Genomic DNA, 15,204 nt, shown 5'->3' with positions numbered 1-15,204 from the left:
TGGGCATCTCTTGAAATATCCAGGTGTCACAGTTACTGTGCAGATAGTGCTGTGATCCTTTCCCTCTAGCTGAGAGACACACTGACAACCTTGAGCGACGGTCTAAAAAGTACCAGAGCTTATTAAGTGGTTTGATTCTAAAAGAAAAAGTTAGAAGTGTAGAAAGTGGGAGTTAGTTAAACCTATGAGGAACTGAGTAAACCTGTATTCATGTAACTGATCACAATCCCCTGGAACTGAAATGTTAAAAATCGACTTTTGTTTGAAACAGTGCGTGAAAAGGTCTGGCTGGCATTCAAAAAAGAGCCCCTGCTCTCTGAAGGGGCCAAATTTCACCCTGGTGTAAGCAGGCACAAATCCAGTGAGGTCAACAAGCTGATCTTGGCCCTGCAATCTATTCATGAGCTTGTTACTGGATGGTGTTGGTCCAGTCATTCAAAAACTCATTACAGATTCTTAAGGCTGTTTTTCTCTTTAATGAATCGAAGGAAATGTTCTGTGCCTCTTGCTTCTGAATCTACAGAGCAGGCTCAGGTCCTGGAAAGAACAAATGTTTAGCTGCAGAAAGAACATTGCTGCTTTATGAAATGTTCCTGATCAGACAGTTTATAGAGCCAGCTTCATGCCTTTCTTGGAACAGTTTAAAAGATTGATTTGCAATTGAGGGGAGGAAAATGCAGAACACGCATTCTGTGAGTAAACAAAATCCACTGGTTGAAATGTAGGCACAGTAAAGAAAAAATCTTGCTTTGTTTTCACTGGCCTTGGTGAGAAGAATGGTTTACAGTTATATTGGATCTGTGCTAGGGCACAAGACCCAAATTTGCTAATGCGACTGATGATTTTGGGTGTTTCCGTTTTTGAGTATCTGACTGTGACTGGAGATGTCTTAAGGCCTTTGAAATCAGGTCCTTAAATGTGTTGGAAGGTAAGTGCACAAAATCATGAATCACTCTTGAAACCATAGGCCCGACTGACTGGTTTACCTCTTCCCCATGTGAACGTTACCCACACAATGGGGCAGCCTGAAATCTTTCAGTGGAGGAGAATTTGCTGTCTGAAATGGGAGAAGCTGCTCTCCATGGAGGTCGCTCAGTCACTGAATTTCGGGAAAGCTTTACTTGTAGGCAATGGGTCTAATTCACCTGGATAACGAGGGAGGGTAAAATGCTACCCATATGGAGTCTGTGGTCGGTTACTCGTGCTACACAAGGGGCAATAGGAGATCACACCAGGTTGGGACACCATCTTGAGGGACTGATGGGAAGGAGGCAGCCACTGAGCATTCATGTACCATGATCTTCCTATCCTGGGGTGGATGAGGAAAAGGGGCACCTCTGCATCCCCATCCAACTATTCGGCGTATCACCTATGGCCGTAGCACTTGCTGCTTTCTGTTTTTTACTGCTACGATTAATTCTAAGGGCCCAGTTCTTCAAGAGGCTGTGTGCATCAGGCACCTATAGAAATTAATAGGGTGCGCATCACCCCCCAGAATCGGGCCCTGTCCGTGAAAAAACATGAGCTCAGATACTGTAATATTGTTTCAAAGGAGGAGATATAAAGCTACCACTGCCCGATCTTATGTGGGGTCAGATGCTTGGCTGCTTGGGCCTGGGACCTTTATGAACATTCTAGACTTTTGAAATGAACTTGTATGTGCTTTGTTTATAGGTTTGGGTTTTTTTTGTTTTTGTTTTTTAAAGCTGCTGCATGTTTTCCTTTATGGAAAAGTCCTGTAGAATGTAATGGAAAATTCCTAGAGGCTTTTTTTTTTTTTAAATCATCTTGGAGACTTGCTTGGAGCGTGATGCCCTTTCTATGCCATTCTAGAGCCTGGATCAACACACTCACAGAAAGGATAGAGGCGGCTTTAGAATAATTTTTGTAAGATCTTATTGCTTATTTCCCTATTAGGACTTTTCAGCAAGGCTTTCAGTATACCTGCTATTTGGGGAATTTGCAGAGGAATAGATTTTACATGCACGGCCTTTCCATTGCCAGCTTCTTACAGCTGACCTTGAATCTACGTATTAAGCATAACTTCTGGCCAGCTCTTCACCTCTGGTGTTATATAGTTCCCTGATTCTTGACGTACCTTGATTTCTTTCATTTTTCATTGCTTGTCTGTGTCAAGTGCATTATGGCTTTGACACACAATTAGTCTCTGCCTTGTCGTTTCCAAATAGAGCAAACACACACATTGTGGGTGAACTGGGTTGCATTGAATGACCTACATAATGAAGTTGTGGGCATTACAAACTGCTTGCATAATTTGCTTTGTCTAGGTCTGTACAACCTCTTACTGTCAGGATGACTATAAGGGGCCCATGAACACGTTTACTGGCTCCTATTATGCATGGGGTAATCCAGCTAAATCCCATTACCTTTTAGTCTAGTATAGCTTCAGAACAGATGTTATGATTCAATATGATCCTTCAGAAACTGGGTGAGGTATGAAGTTAAGGAAAGAAACCGTCTCTGCCACGCTCTGAAATGAATCCGTGCCCAGGAAATCTTGTGGGCTGCCATTCTAGCTTTCCCAGATTGGCTCTTTAGAAACAAGGTGCCAAAATCCAAATGTCCTGACCTGATCACAACCACTTGACTCATTTACTTAAACAATGACTGTCTACCTTGTCGCGCCAATGAAACTGAATGTACGTGGTCTGACTTCTTATTGTAGTGGGATTTTTTAACTAGCCCTTTTACACAAAGTGAAATATTAGGGATATCACCCATCTGTTACACATGAGGCCTCATCAAAAGCTGATCTTGTTGTTGAAATGCTTGGTCCTGGTGTAAGCACATGCAAGTATTGATTTCAAGCTTACTACAGGACTAGTTCCAGTGCTGGCTGAAGCATCACTCGTTACAACGGATACAGGATCACTTAGCAAGTGTATGGGCAGTTAACGCTTCTAACTGCGAGGCTCCCTCTTTCCTAAGTTCTTTGCCTTGGAGAATCTTTGGTTTCGCACCTGGATCTAATTGGTACTAGAGCTGGTCCAAACAAGGTGTAACGTTTATTTAAAAAAAAAAAAAATTGAAAATTTCAAAATAACTTGGCATTCTGCATGTTTTGTTTCTAGTGTGAAATTCTTCAGTGTTTGTATTCCCTCCCATTTCTTCCCTTCTTTTGCCACAGAAAAAGAGGATGGGGGAAGGAAAAACCCACCCTCATTTTTAACTCTTTGTGGGGAAGAAGGGGACGAATTTTTTTTATTTAAAATATTTAACATTTTAAATTTCCCAAAGACTTTTTTTTTTTTTCAAACAATAAATTAATTTGAAAAATGTCAACCAAGTCTACTTGTTCTTTTGACTAGTCTTGACTTGGGAGCTCTCGTAATGCAGTGAAATGTGTGTAGCGTGCAGCACGGCTGGAATAGGAACACAGTCACCATGCACGATCTCTTGTGTTTATGCATTATTCTGTCAGCCTGTGGGTGGTTCAGGTTGCTAAATTCAAGATTGGTGAGGCACTGCACAACACCATTCCTGAGCCAGGATGGGTAAGGAATGGTGTCCCTGTTTGTCAGAGGGTGGCGATGGATGGCGGGAGAGAGATGACTTGATCATTATCTGTTAGATTCACTCCTTCTGGCTCACCTTGCATTGACCACTGTCGGTAGACAGGATATTGGGCTGGACGGAGCTTTGGTCTGACCCAGTATGGCCATTCTTCTTCTATTCTTCTTAACTATATATTATATATCTGATATTTATATGTACATAACTTGTACCCAGATTAATTTCATAGTGGATCATTTGTATTTGAAAACATCTAACACTCAGTAAAACATTGTGTAGCTACGACAAGTTCTTCTGAAAGACTAAGTTACTAAAGGAGCATCGATCTATGATCAAGCTTTATGAAAACAAAATATTTTATTTTCCAGGTAACATTGCTGAGATATAGCTAAGGGCATTTGTACTCATAGGTAAAACAAATACACAATAATGTATACGATCAACATGTACAATTTTGTTCCCAAATATACAAAGCAGTCAAATACAGTGCATAGGTGATCAGCAAAAACAATGTTTGAAAGTGCAAAGTACAGCTGGGAAACATGGACTGCACTTTAAAAAACCAACCAACACTAACCCTTTAGACAAGCCCACTCCTACAATTGATATTCAGTGAGCATGGACTTTCAGAAGAGCAGAGTGAGTGCTGACTCTGGGATGTACCAACTGTCTCTGAAACTTAAGTTCCTCAAAACTTCATTTTTGCTGAGCAAAGTTCACAGTGCAAACTTTAAGTTAACAACATTGTTCATTTTACTTAATCACAAAGCAGAAAGATCAGATTCAGGAACAGGACATCCATTTCACCTCTTTTGATAGAGCACAAGCTTCAGTTCTATCTCAGCTGGATCATCTTCTACACATCGACCACTACTTACAGTGAATTGTGATTCAAATGCATGCAGTTGGGGGCTAACCATGCATGCCTTACCAGTCAAGACTTGCCTTGAAATAAATGGTTTTTACCTGCAGGATCTTTCTTATAGGGCTTGACTGAACTGGGACAATTCATCATGTTAGTAACTCATGTTAACCAGGATGATGATGATCACAAGAGCTCTTATCTACACTAAGGTCTTTAGCTGCTATAACCTGGGCAGTCATGGGCGCTACACAGCTTTAAAACAGCCAAGCTTCTGCCCTACAGTCTTAGTTAGCATGTGTTCTAATGAATTGTAACTTCCCAAGAGAGAAACCTCAAGAAACTGACAAACCCACTGATAGGCTGTGGGTTTAGTAGTTCAACTCAAACTCTGTGTCATTGAGTCTGCATCCTCCTTACCCTGTACATGCAGGGTGCAGGGAGGGAAGCTAGTGAGTGAAAACTGAAGCACAGAGTAAAAAAAATAAGTGTGGGGAGAAAAATGCTAATGGAAAATACACTACCAATGGGACACCCACTTAGGGCATCCGAGATTTTGTGAGGCATCTCCTAACTCTAACACACAGCACAGGCTACTCTTCAGCTGGGGTGGGGAAAGCAGTCCCCATAAAAAATCAGAAGCTCCCCTGGAAGCAGGAGGGGCACCTGTAATTGAATTACAAGCAAAGCACTTCATGAATTTAAACCATTCTGCGGTCTCTCTGTCCTAGTTTGAGAGGTTCATAGAGCCATAAACTCCAAGAGGCTCTCCCAGCCCTAGATCCAATGAAATCTGTCGTCAGCCTTTGCTGGACCTCATGAACAGCATCCAAACATGAGACAGCAATCCTCTTACTCAGCACTCTTGGGACATGCATTTCAGCGAAACTGAAACTCACATGGGTTTGTTCCCCGTTCCCTGGCTGTTTGGTAAATAGAACTGAAGTCTTTAAATCTAGGGGCACAGCCCAGCCAGGCTTCTCCGAAATGTTCATTGCCAGTGAACAGGAAATCTCCAGCACCTTTCTTTACCTTGCACCGCAGCAGGGTTTTTATGGGGCCCTTCCATTCACCAGTTGCTTCATCCTGTCGGAAAATTCTGTTTTTCTGCCTGTAGACTTTCTGGCCGCTGACTTCAACCTGGGACATGTGATTTTCAGGGTCATGGGAAACATTTTGGATTGATCCTCTCACCACTAGATGCGAAGACGACATGAACAGTGAGTTGGTTATGGCACAGATCTTTCTGATAAAGAGTTCAGCTACTATAGTATCTTAAGTGCATTTTTCCCTAGAAGGAATAATGTTCTGATATTACATAGCCCCTTTTATACCGATGGTTCCACATCACTGTACAATTAATCACCTGTTTGAGATTTTGCTGACATGCAGCCACTTCTGGGGTATAACACAGCAACTGTGCACACCAACATACAGCAATAGTCTAGTTCAAGGGTTCCGTAAATGTTTTCAGTCTCTATTCCCAGTGAGTGACCCTGTCATGGGCCATCACTCCAAGTCCCCACTATTCCTTTTGGACACCAGTTGAAGCACTGTTGGAAATTGTAGTGTGGCCAAGCCTCAGAACAGGGCTCAGTCCACACTACCATTTCTCATGCTGCTGCCAGTGGTAGAGCTGCATTGATAGGCACCAGAGCAAATGCAGCTGAAGTGTTTCCCCCTGAGAGCCCCAGAGAAGGGCTTTTCAGATGCTCCATGGATCATAAATTGAGAGCCATTTGTTAGGTTGTTAATTCATCTTTTAGATTTCCAGTACAAATTCTGCAGTTTTGCGATTTTGAGTGCTACAGTGCTGTATTATTTCAGGTTTCTTAAGAGAACACCATGACTAGTAAAGCACTGAATGTCAGAAAAAAATTGGAAACCAAAGCTAGCTATTTCATTCCTACAGTGCAACTATGGACAGATATTAGACTTGAATCAAAAATTCACCCAAATCATCATTTGATCAGTAGCCTTGTTTTGACAAAGTTTTGATTTGTCATCATCAGAATCAATCTGCAGCCATGGTCCACCTTCATAAGGACTAAACGGCATTCGATGTTTTAAAAAATGTATTACTCAGTATGAAATCTTCTTGTATAAAAAAATTAATTAACCTAGTGAACAAGACAGACATTTTAGGGTCAGCTCTTCCAGTGGTATAAAGCAACACAGCCCCCGTGAAGTAAATGCAGTGATGCCATTTGAGGATCTGGCCTAATGTAAATTAGACCTGGAAGTCAAAATAAAATAGAGGGAACGGTTTGTACACAGTGCTCTAGATGGGTAAGGGTTTGTGTTCTGTTGGACACTCTTGGTGATTTCCAGGGGGCGCTTCCTGTGGATGCAGGGTCCATGCTAGTATAGGACTGGGAATTTGGGTTTGGTCAACTCTAGAAAATTGTACCAGAAAATCTCACTTTTTTTCCCCCCCCCGGCACAGCCTGATGTGCATACACATCGAATTTTGTCTCCTACTGACAAAACACTCCATTTCCCCCAACATACTTATTCAGTCCCTTTTTTTGGAGCAACAGAAACCTTTATGCCTCATTTAAACCCGCCCCACCTGTCAAAACTAGCATAGCTGGTTTGGGAAATAAAAATAGAATAAAGACCTAAATAAGTTTAATCATTTGTGTCTCCAGCACAGAGAGTGTCATCCATTTCACAACTGCAAAACTCATGCCTGTTGTTTGCCGGTGTGAAATCTTCCTCTCCGTCCCACCCCCGGTCCCCAACAATCAATGGAAACTGACTTTCCTTATTACCTTTCTTCAAGAACAAAATTCAATTTGAACCCAAAATACAGGGAACGCTCAAGAGCATCCTTCAACCATTCTGCCAACAACAGGCCCTGAGCAAATGAGAGGTTACACATTGAGCTGGGACTTTGCAAAATATCCATCACTTAGCTCTTTCCTTTGGGGATAATGGTCTCATTAGTGTAAGGGGCACAAAGAGCTTATTTCTGAAAAGTCCAGGACCTTCCTTAGCTAATTTAATTTTCAAGGGCTGCAAGGGCTTAGCACAACAGATGTCTCCGCTCTGCTCTTCATCTCCTTCTTTGTGTGAGCATCTTTAATCAGATGCAGTCAAGTCTATTGACAAGCTATAATGCACTTGTGCCTGTTCCTCAAAGTTAGGCCATGAGCTGTGCAGGAGCAGTCACTGAAGACCTCTGCCTTAAGAATAACCATAAAGCCTCCATTCACTCCCGGTGTCATTTACACTTTCATTAGCAGCTATTTTCTCTAATCAAAAAAGTTGATGATAGCGATTTGTGAGCGTAGGGCAAGGAAGTCAGGTCATAAATAGAGTCCGTTCAAAGGCCTATTTCTTCTGGTCTGTTGGTGCTATAAGTATAAATGCCCCCCATTGTGCACCCTGGGCCTCCACATCTGTCAGTCTCTGGGGCTATGGGCTGCACAGAGGGAGAGCTGTTTGCATGGGAACTGATAACTTCATCAAGTAGAAACAAGGGGGTACATTGCGTCAATTAGTTCAAATGAAGAAGAAAGATGATTGACGCAGGAATAAACTGAAAGGAGCCCAGGTCTTACTATGGAAGTTTTGTACTGATATGCCAATATAGTTCTACCAGGACAACCCCTAGAATGGATGTAGTTACACTGGAATAAAGACGTCTGATATCACGATAACTTATAAGTAGGCTTGAAAGGAGTCGATTTTTATCAGTAAGCATTGGTAAATGTCCATGTCACCACAAACTGACACAATATTTCCATCCATGATCATCAACATTTACAGTTAGGCAAAGTTAAAAAAAAAGTGCTGCTTCAGAATTTATCAGAGTTTGATGTAAGGCTGTTTCCTTTGGCTGTTCTAATATAGACAATTTGCGTTTTAATGGCTGACAACCTTTAACTTTTGAATCTCACCATCTACTGTCATTAAATAAATATCATGACATAATTTCCCACACCTGTGAAAGTTTAAATTGATAAAAATAAAGATAATTAAAATCTATAATTTTGCACAACTGAAAATTTAAATTGAAAAAAGCTTAAATTTAAACATTGATGTTATCTCTTGGAATTTGAAAAAATAAAAATTGAACGCTGCCAATCCTAGCTATAAGCATATTTAACTGTGTCCACATTAGGGAAGGTTGTACGGCTTTAACTAGATCAGTATAATTAATATGATACAATTTGTGTGTGTAAAGGAAAAATCAGTGCAATAAAAACAAAAAAACGTTACAGAGCAGGAGACAATACTGAGAAGTAACAGATCAGTAGAGATTTTGCAAGATGAAATAAAGGAGATAAAGCCTTTGCTACAGCATCATGTTAACGGTTTCCCTACTTTATAGCATATTAATGCATTTGTTTTCTCAAAAGGGATGTGCAATGCTGGGGCTGAAAAACGATGTCATTAATGAAGGGTAAAGCTTCTCATACAACTAGGTTTAAGTCACAAGCAATGGACTCCATTAGTAACCAAACTGGAACGTGTGTGTGTGTGTGTGTGTGTGTGTGTGTGTGCGCGTGCGTGTGTGTGTGCGTGTACTTGTGCTAAGTATAATAAACCACTGAGAGCACAATATGAAAGAGAGTAGAATGAAAGGGAATGTACAAAGGACAATTATAAATGTATCTGTGACCTTGTCATGTGCAGTCGCTGGCATTATCTAGCAGGAACTATTTCTGATTTGGCTTCAGTTTCAAGGTTGCACCCACTGATTTTATCAAGGATAAAAGATCTCCTTGCGGTATAGCAGAATCAATGGTGTCCAAAAAGATATCTTTTTTTTAATTTGGTCAAGGGCAGTGGAAATTGGGGTTTTGCCATTGATGTCCATCGATGCAGGATCAGGTCTATTAACGTTGTTTGCATCTGATGTTCTATAGCATCTATGTGAGGTTGCACCTCTAACCAGACTCACTTTGGGAAAGTTTGATGTGGGGGTATAACGTACAGTCAGTGCTTAAATTCTCCGAGAGTATTTCCTGGAGCTACCAATACGCTATAAAAACTGCAGGGATTTGAAAATATTTACCAGAGCTCTGCTCCGGACAGCTCTGGCTGAATTTAAGCCCTGGGTACAGCCCCACCGTGAAACACATGGCGAGGAACAGTCCCCACAGATTGTTCTGCCATCATTACAGCAGTTTTAAGGTGTGATCAGTTTGGAAAAAGCCAACCTGCATAAACAGGGATTTTACAAAATTCTTCATATCTGTGCAATTAGATGGAAGGTAAGTAAAGAATATTTCTGTTGCACGTGTGTGCATGTGCAAAACTATCAGAAAGTGAAAGGCAAGGGAACTGTGACAAAATGATTCCAGCAAAAAGCTTCATGCCAAAGAGGGAGCGTGTATAATGTACGTGGAAAGAAAAAAAAATTGCTAGATTCAGTGTGTTTGATCTACAGATCTGATTTATCCCATCTTTTTCATTCTTTGACACAAGCTAGTGGAGTTTTCAGATTGAAGAGCAAGAAGATCAAAGTATTTAAAGAAGAGGCAAATAAGCCAAAATAATCAATGCATAATGAGAAGCAGAATATTTTCCTGTAAGTCTGCTTACCAAAATCACTACTGCAAATGGCCATCAGAAGCTCCATATTGTCACAAGGACGGCACATCGCTAAAGAACAAAAGAATCAGTTACTGATCAATAAAATGATTGCTAACAGACTGGTGAAGGGTGTGAGGACAGTAGCCTGATCCATTGATTTCAATGGGCTTTGGACCAAGCCAACAATATTTTTACTGTCCTTTCTTCAATTCAGTAGTTTTTGGAGCTATCATATAGTAGAAAACTTTGGTACTTTACGCATCCATCTACGTTGATCTCTGAAAATATCAAGAATTCTAGGTGGATTTTTTGTTTAATTTCCAAAGTGAATTCCATTGGAAATCTTACAATGCTGGCTCATTGCAACAATTACAATATTTAGCACTTCTGTAGCCCCTTCCACCCATTGTGTGACACGTTATATTCATTGCTGGGAATTCTGCAGTAGCACTCTGGTAAGAGGCAGTGCTAGAGACCATTGCTCTGAAATACGGGGCTATTTTATAATAAGGATTCAGAGAATTTCCAGACACTGTCTGAAATTAATGACCTAAATCTCACAGGGAGAAGTGACTTGTTCACAGTCACACACTGAGCCAAAAATAGAACACAGAATTCCTTACTCACAGTCCTATGCTTTAAGCACAGCGCAAAAGTCTTCCTCACTGATTTTCTGTTACATTCCTTCCTATCTTAGGCTAGGGCAATTATATCCTGGTAGCCAATATGGCTGTTTCCTCACTGATGCAAGAATAAACATAAGACCAGAATCAAGGAGGATGTGTCTAATGAATCTGGGGCCTCCATCCATCAACGTCGAAGAGAGCATTATGGCTGAGTTTTCCAAATGGCCTTAAGAGAGTTAGTTGCTCAAATCCTAATCAAAGTCAATGGGAATTGAGGGTTTAACTCTGGAAATCCCCATCCATGGCTCAAAGCCTGCTTCCCTTGGGGACATTCCACTTCCTTGCTAATAGCTGGGCATATGCTGGAATATTTGTCATTTTGTAATTTACAGGGCCATGCCTGCTTTGTGACAGACAGATGTTCATACCTGCTTAATTCTATGTCATTCTAATTTTGAACATGCCACTGGAAAATCAGTTTGTTTCTGTTCCAAGTAAAGGTTATTTCATTATGTATTTACTTTGATTTATACTAAGTTTATTATACAGAACATCTACGTCAGGCAGTGCTTGAGTGTGCCAATCTATTTACAATTACACCCTTAGGTAAGCATATTTCCTCAGTTACAGCCAGTACACAAAACGAAGCCTCTCCCCCCAATAGTCTAAGAAAGGGGAGAGGACAGCAGGGAAGTGCTGTGGTTTCTCTTTTTATTCAACTTCCTTTCCCCCTACAGTCGGCCTCAGCTCTGAGCCACTGTGATGTGGGTTGAAGACATTGTCTGAGGGTCTCTCAGGGTACAAAATGGGAACAGAACCAGGGTAAAATCTTCAAAAGCACTATAAGAACTTAGGAGCCTAAATCTCATTTACAAAAGACACTCCGATCCAGATCCTTAAAGGCATTTAGGCTCCTCCAGTGAGACCTCGGCTCTTAAAGTGCCTAAAGTCATTTCTGAAAAGGGAACTCAGGAGCGTAAAGGGAATGCAGGAGCGTAAGTCACTTAAATGCTTTTGAAAATGTTCCCCTGTGTTCCAGTGCTGCTTGCTCAGGTGCCCATGATTAAATTAGCTGACAAACGTGGGGACGGGACAGAATTTTCCCTCACAGCACTGGGAGCTTTTCCTGCTTTTGGAGCATGGAAGAGGGATAGCTCGACTCTGTTCTGTAAGCATCGCCCATGATCAATGTGATGTGTTAACAAGGGGAGTAGGGAGAGGGGCAGGTGTTGGGGTTCATAGGTAAGAGATTATCCCTCTCTTGCAATAAGGAACACCACAAACCCATTCATGAAATTGGTTCCCTGTTGATGGAGCCCTGCACCATTGTGGGAACCCTACAGAAGTGGCTCAACTTCTGCATGGGTTGAGGGTTCTGTCCTGTCCCCATTTGCAGGATCAGGGTCTGTGGGAGATCTCAGCCTTACCTTCTACAAGGGCCATTTTCTGGACATCAGGGCCCGCTGCGCTCTGGTTGCTCAGCAGTTCGTACTGGAAGCTGGCCGTCCTGCGGCTGATATCCCTCTGTGGGCTGGCCTGCAGGAAAAGTGCTACCCGCTGTGGTGTGTGGGCACTGAAGCAGGACACGTGGCGCAGCCGTGCCTCCTCGGCTTCGCTCACCACCAGGTGCAGCTGGCCAGCGCGCTCCACGTAGATACTGGCACCCTGGAAGTCACTCGCTGGCTTGATGCAGACAGTGGTGTGCCTGGTGCTCGACAGGTTGGGCTCCAGGACAACACGCAGGGCTCGTGCTGGGTACAGCCATTCCAGGGAGCCCTCGGTGCAGCGCAGGTGGACCTGCTCCACTGTGCGGGAACGAGGTTCCCAACTTAAACCACTGCAAGGCAAGGCCAAATATACATCGTTAATAATGAACAAAACCTAGGCAGCACAGGCTAGTGGGAGGCAGCAGAGTGAGGTCACTCCCTAACCTGCCACTAACCTGCTGTGTGATCTGGGGTAACCCAGTTTACTGCTCTGTGCCTCTGTTTCTCTTTCCACCCTTTGTCTTGCAGATTAAGATTGCCACGTCTTCCAGACAGGGACCGTCTCTTTTTATGTGTGCAGTGCCTAGAACAACAAGGCCCCCATCTCAGCTGGGCTTCAGAATACACATAATAAATAACAATCCCCCTTTTTTGTACACGAAACAGGGAAAGAAATGACCCTCGGGAGTCAGAGCCAGCCTGGATGATTTGTAAGTCTTGTCCATCTCCTGGTGCCTGGCCACTGTTGGATTGCTCCCTACACTCTATTTTCTCCCCGTTTTCAAGAGGAGACAGCAAGGTGCTTCAAAATCTTGTTGCAGCAACTACTGGATGTAGATTCATGGTCTACATTATTAATGATTGTTACTACTACATTTAATTATTTCTCTAGTGGCAGCTAATAAAGGAGAGCTGCTTCTGTGGCGAGCTGCATGGTAACAGATGTAGGGTAACTTTTTCAAACTTTGCCACTCTCCCAGCCTGACAGAGTGGAGTGGGGGTCCTGCTAGTGCTCTAACAAATCACTGTGAAGATTGCATTCTGAAGCTGCAGCTTGGGCGCTGAAGCCCACCCCTCGTCCCAGGCTTCAGAGTCCATGCTACAACTTCAACGCTAAGCCTATGTCCCATTTTAAAAAGTGCTCAGCACTGACCTTTCCAAACCAGGACAAAATTCCCATTGCCTTCAATGGGAGCAGGGTTAGATCAATGCTTAGCTCTTTCTGAAAATCCTACTCCTTGGGGCAAGTCCTAATGCCTTTCCATGAGAATTAGGTGCCCAAATGCCTAAATCACTTTTGAAAATGGGACTTAGAAGCCTAAGCCAGGTGGACTTTGAAAATGTCAGTGGTAACTACCATTGAAGAGTCATTTCTAAACAAAGAGCTGGCCTTGGTTCTGATCTTGCTCACACTAGCTTTATATCAGTGTAATTTCATTAATTTGGAGTTACTTTTGATTATAGTCGTAGCTTAGATCTGAATCAGGCCCAGTATCTTTAGTACTACAGCTAGTTAAAAAAGGATCGTAATTTTTGTGAAAAATCTGAACCACGTTTTCCTTCAAAATTATGACTAAAATATTGTTGAAAATTTTCCATCAGTTTTGTATCTTCCTGTTGTTTGACATAGACGATACACTGATTTGTTAAGGGGAAAATCTTTCAACATAGCTTGATACCCCATGTTAGGGTGCAGGTGTTTTCTGCAAAGAGCAAATCCTGCTTTTTTAAAAAAAGACACTTAAAATCAGACACTGACATTTGGGGATGTTGTAAAATAGTCTGGTGCTATTTCTGCTGTCAGGGTTCAGGCCTTCAGTAGACAAGAGAAACAAAATTCAATATTGTTATTTCTCTAACATCAAATCTAATGATTGAAGTCATTGCTGTTATATCACTGGATTGCTTTTGTGATGGCTGTAAAAAAAGAGGCTCAGCTTTAAAAGCGGGACTGGGAAGCTGGAGCCCCGGGCTCGTGACTTGCTAGGTGGCTGCAGACAAATCAAGTTGCAGCGCTGTGCCTCAGTTTCCCCCATCTGCAAATACAGAAATAATCTGCAATGTGCCAGTCTCAGATGGGGTCTGTTTGTAATGGGCGTAAGAAGCTCGGCAGGCACCACGTAGCTATGCAAGAGCTTCACATTGTCTTAGGCGGACGAGACGCGTCTCCCTGATCAGAAGGGCCAAAGCTGCTCTTCCTGGCTGGGTAACACCTAACCCCAGGAGTTCCCCCTTTCAGCTGCCGAGCGGGTGGAAAAATTTCGATCAAATCGGGGTGGGGGCTGACAGACAGCCCCCCCCCCGCCTCATGTCCGTTGACATTTTCTGGGGAGTTTTCTAACCTTTCGGGCAGCCCAAAGCGCCCCCCCGGGACAGCGGCTCCAAACCCAACTCGTTGTGCCGGAAAACAACGAAATCCATCCCCAGGAGCCAGCAACGCCTGGCCCTGGCCCGGCTCTGGGGGCGGCCCACCGGCTGGGGCCCCAGCCCGGGCTCTGCACGCCCCCACCCCCCGGCCGGCGCTTACCTCCCCTTCCAGCTGCAGCGATCGGCGGCGCCTGGCTCCAGCCCGCTCCCCACCACCAGCAGCAGCAGCAGCCGCCGCGCCACCCGCCCGAGGGCCATGGGGTGGGGGCCCGCCGAGCCCGGCCCGCTGGCGGAACACAGCCCCGCGCGCGCGCGCGCGCTCGCTGCAGCCCCCGGGACACAGGACGGGCGCGCGGCGCTGCTGCCTGGCCTGGGGCTGCCGCGTTATAAACCTGGGCAGCACGAGGGGGTGGGGGCTGGAGGGGGGCCTTTGCTGGGACAACCCCCCCCCCGCCCCAGCCCTGTCAAATGGCCCTTTGGCGCTGGGATGGCGGCAGCGAGGGGAGTGGGACTGGATCTTGGCAGCCGAACTCATTGCAATAGCATATGACCCCCCCTTCCCCCTCCCGCGCAGGATGTGGGGGGTGGGGGAGTCGCAGTCGGGGGGGGCTAGGGCCAGCTGCGGAGGGTGCATGGGGGCGCCGGCAACCTGGTCAGGTTCGCCGCCCCGCCCCCCGCCCTTGCTGTCTCACCCCTGTGGGGGCTGCTGCGAGCTGTTGGGCTGAAGCTGCTGCCACTAGATTCCAACCCAAGCCCCCCCCCCCGTCCTGTCCGTCCCTTC

At 44.1% G+C, this 15,204-nt stretch overlaps 1 protein-coding gene across 1 annotated transcript; it reads right to left on the bottom strand.

Moving 5' to 3' along the window:
- Positions 1 to 3,902: 3,902 nt before the first annotated feature.
- Positions 3,903 to 14,681, bottom strand: LOC115635741 (meteorin-like protein). The gene is made up of 4 exons (XM_030534888.1): positions 14,584 to 14,681; positions 11,997 to 12,406; positions 9,953 to 10,012; positions 3,903 to 5,592 (listed from the first exon to the last, which is right to left on the bottom strand). The coding sequence occupies exons 1-4, from the start codon at positions 14,679 to 14,681 to the stop codon at positions 5,276 to 5,278; spliced, it is 885 nt and encodes a 294-aa protein (XP_030390748.1). The 3' UTR covers positions 3,903 to 5,275.
- Between the last annotated feature and the right edge of the window lie 523 nt (positions 14,682 to 15,204).

The sequence above is a fragment of the Gopherus evgoodei genome, chromosome 15, assembly GCF_007399415.2.
Source record: "Gopherus evgoodei ecotype Sinaloan lineage chromosome 15, rGopEvg1_v1.p, whole genome shotgun sequence".
Classification (NCBI taxonomy): domain Eukaryota; kingdom Metazoa; phylum Chordata; order Testudines; family Testudinidae; genus Gopherus; species Gopherus evgoodei.
This window is presented reverse-complemented; position numbering and strand designations above follow the sequence as displayed.

What these genes read in the sequence shown, in the direction of transcription:
- LOC115635741 (XM_030534888.1), bottom strand. Translation starts at nt 14,681, where the DNA reads ATGGCCCTCGGGCGGGTGGCGCGGCGGCTGCTGCTGCTGCTGGTGGTG. An exon ending in CGCTGCAGCTGGAAGGGGAG is followed by an intron (nt 12,407 to 14,583) that starts GTAAGCGCCGGC and finishes CTTGCCTTGCAG; the next exon opens with TGGTTTAAGTTGGGAACCTC. An exon ending in GAAAATGGCCCTTGTAGAAG is followed by an intron (nt 10,013 to 11,996) that starts GTAAGGCTGAGA and finishes TTTGTTCTTTAG; the next exon opens with CGATGTGCCGTCCTTGTGAC.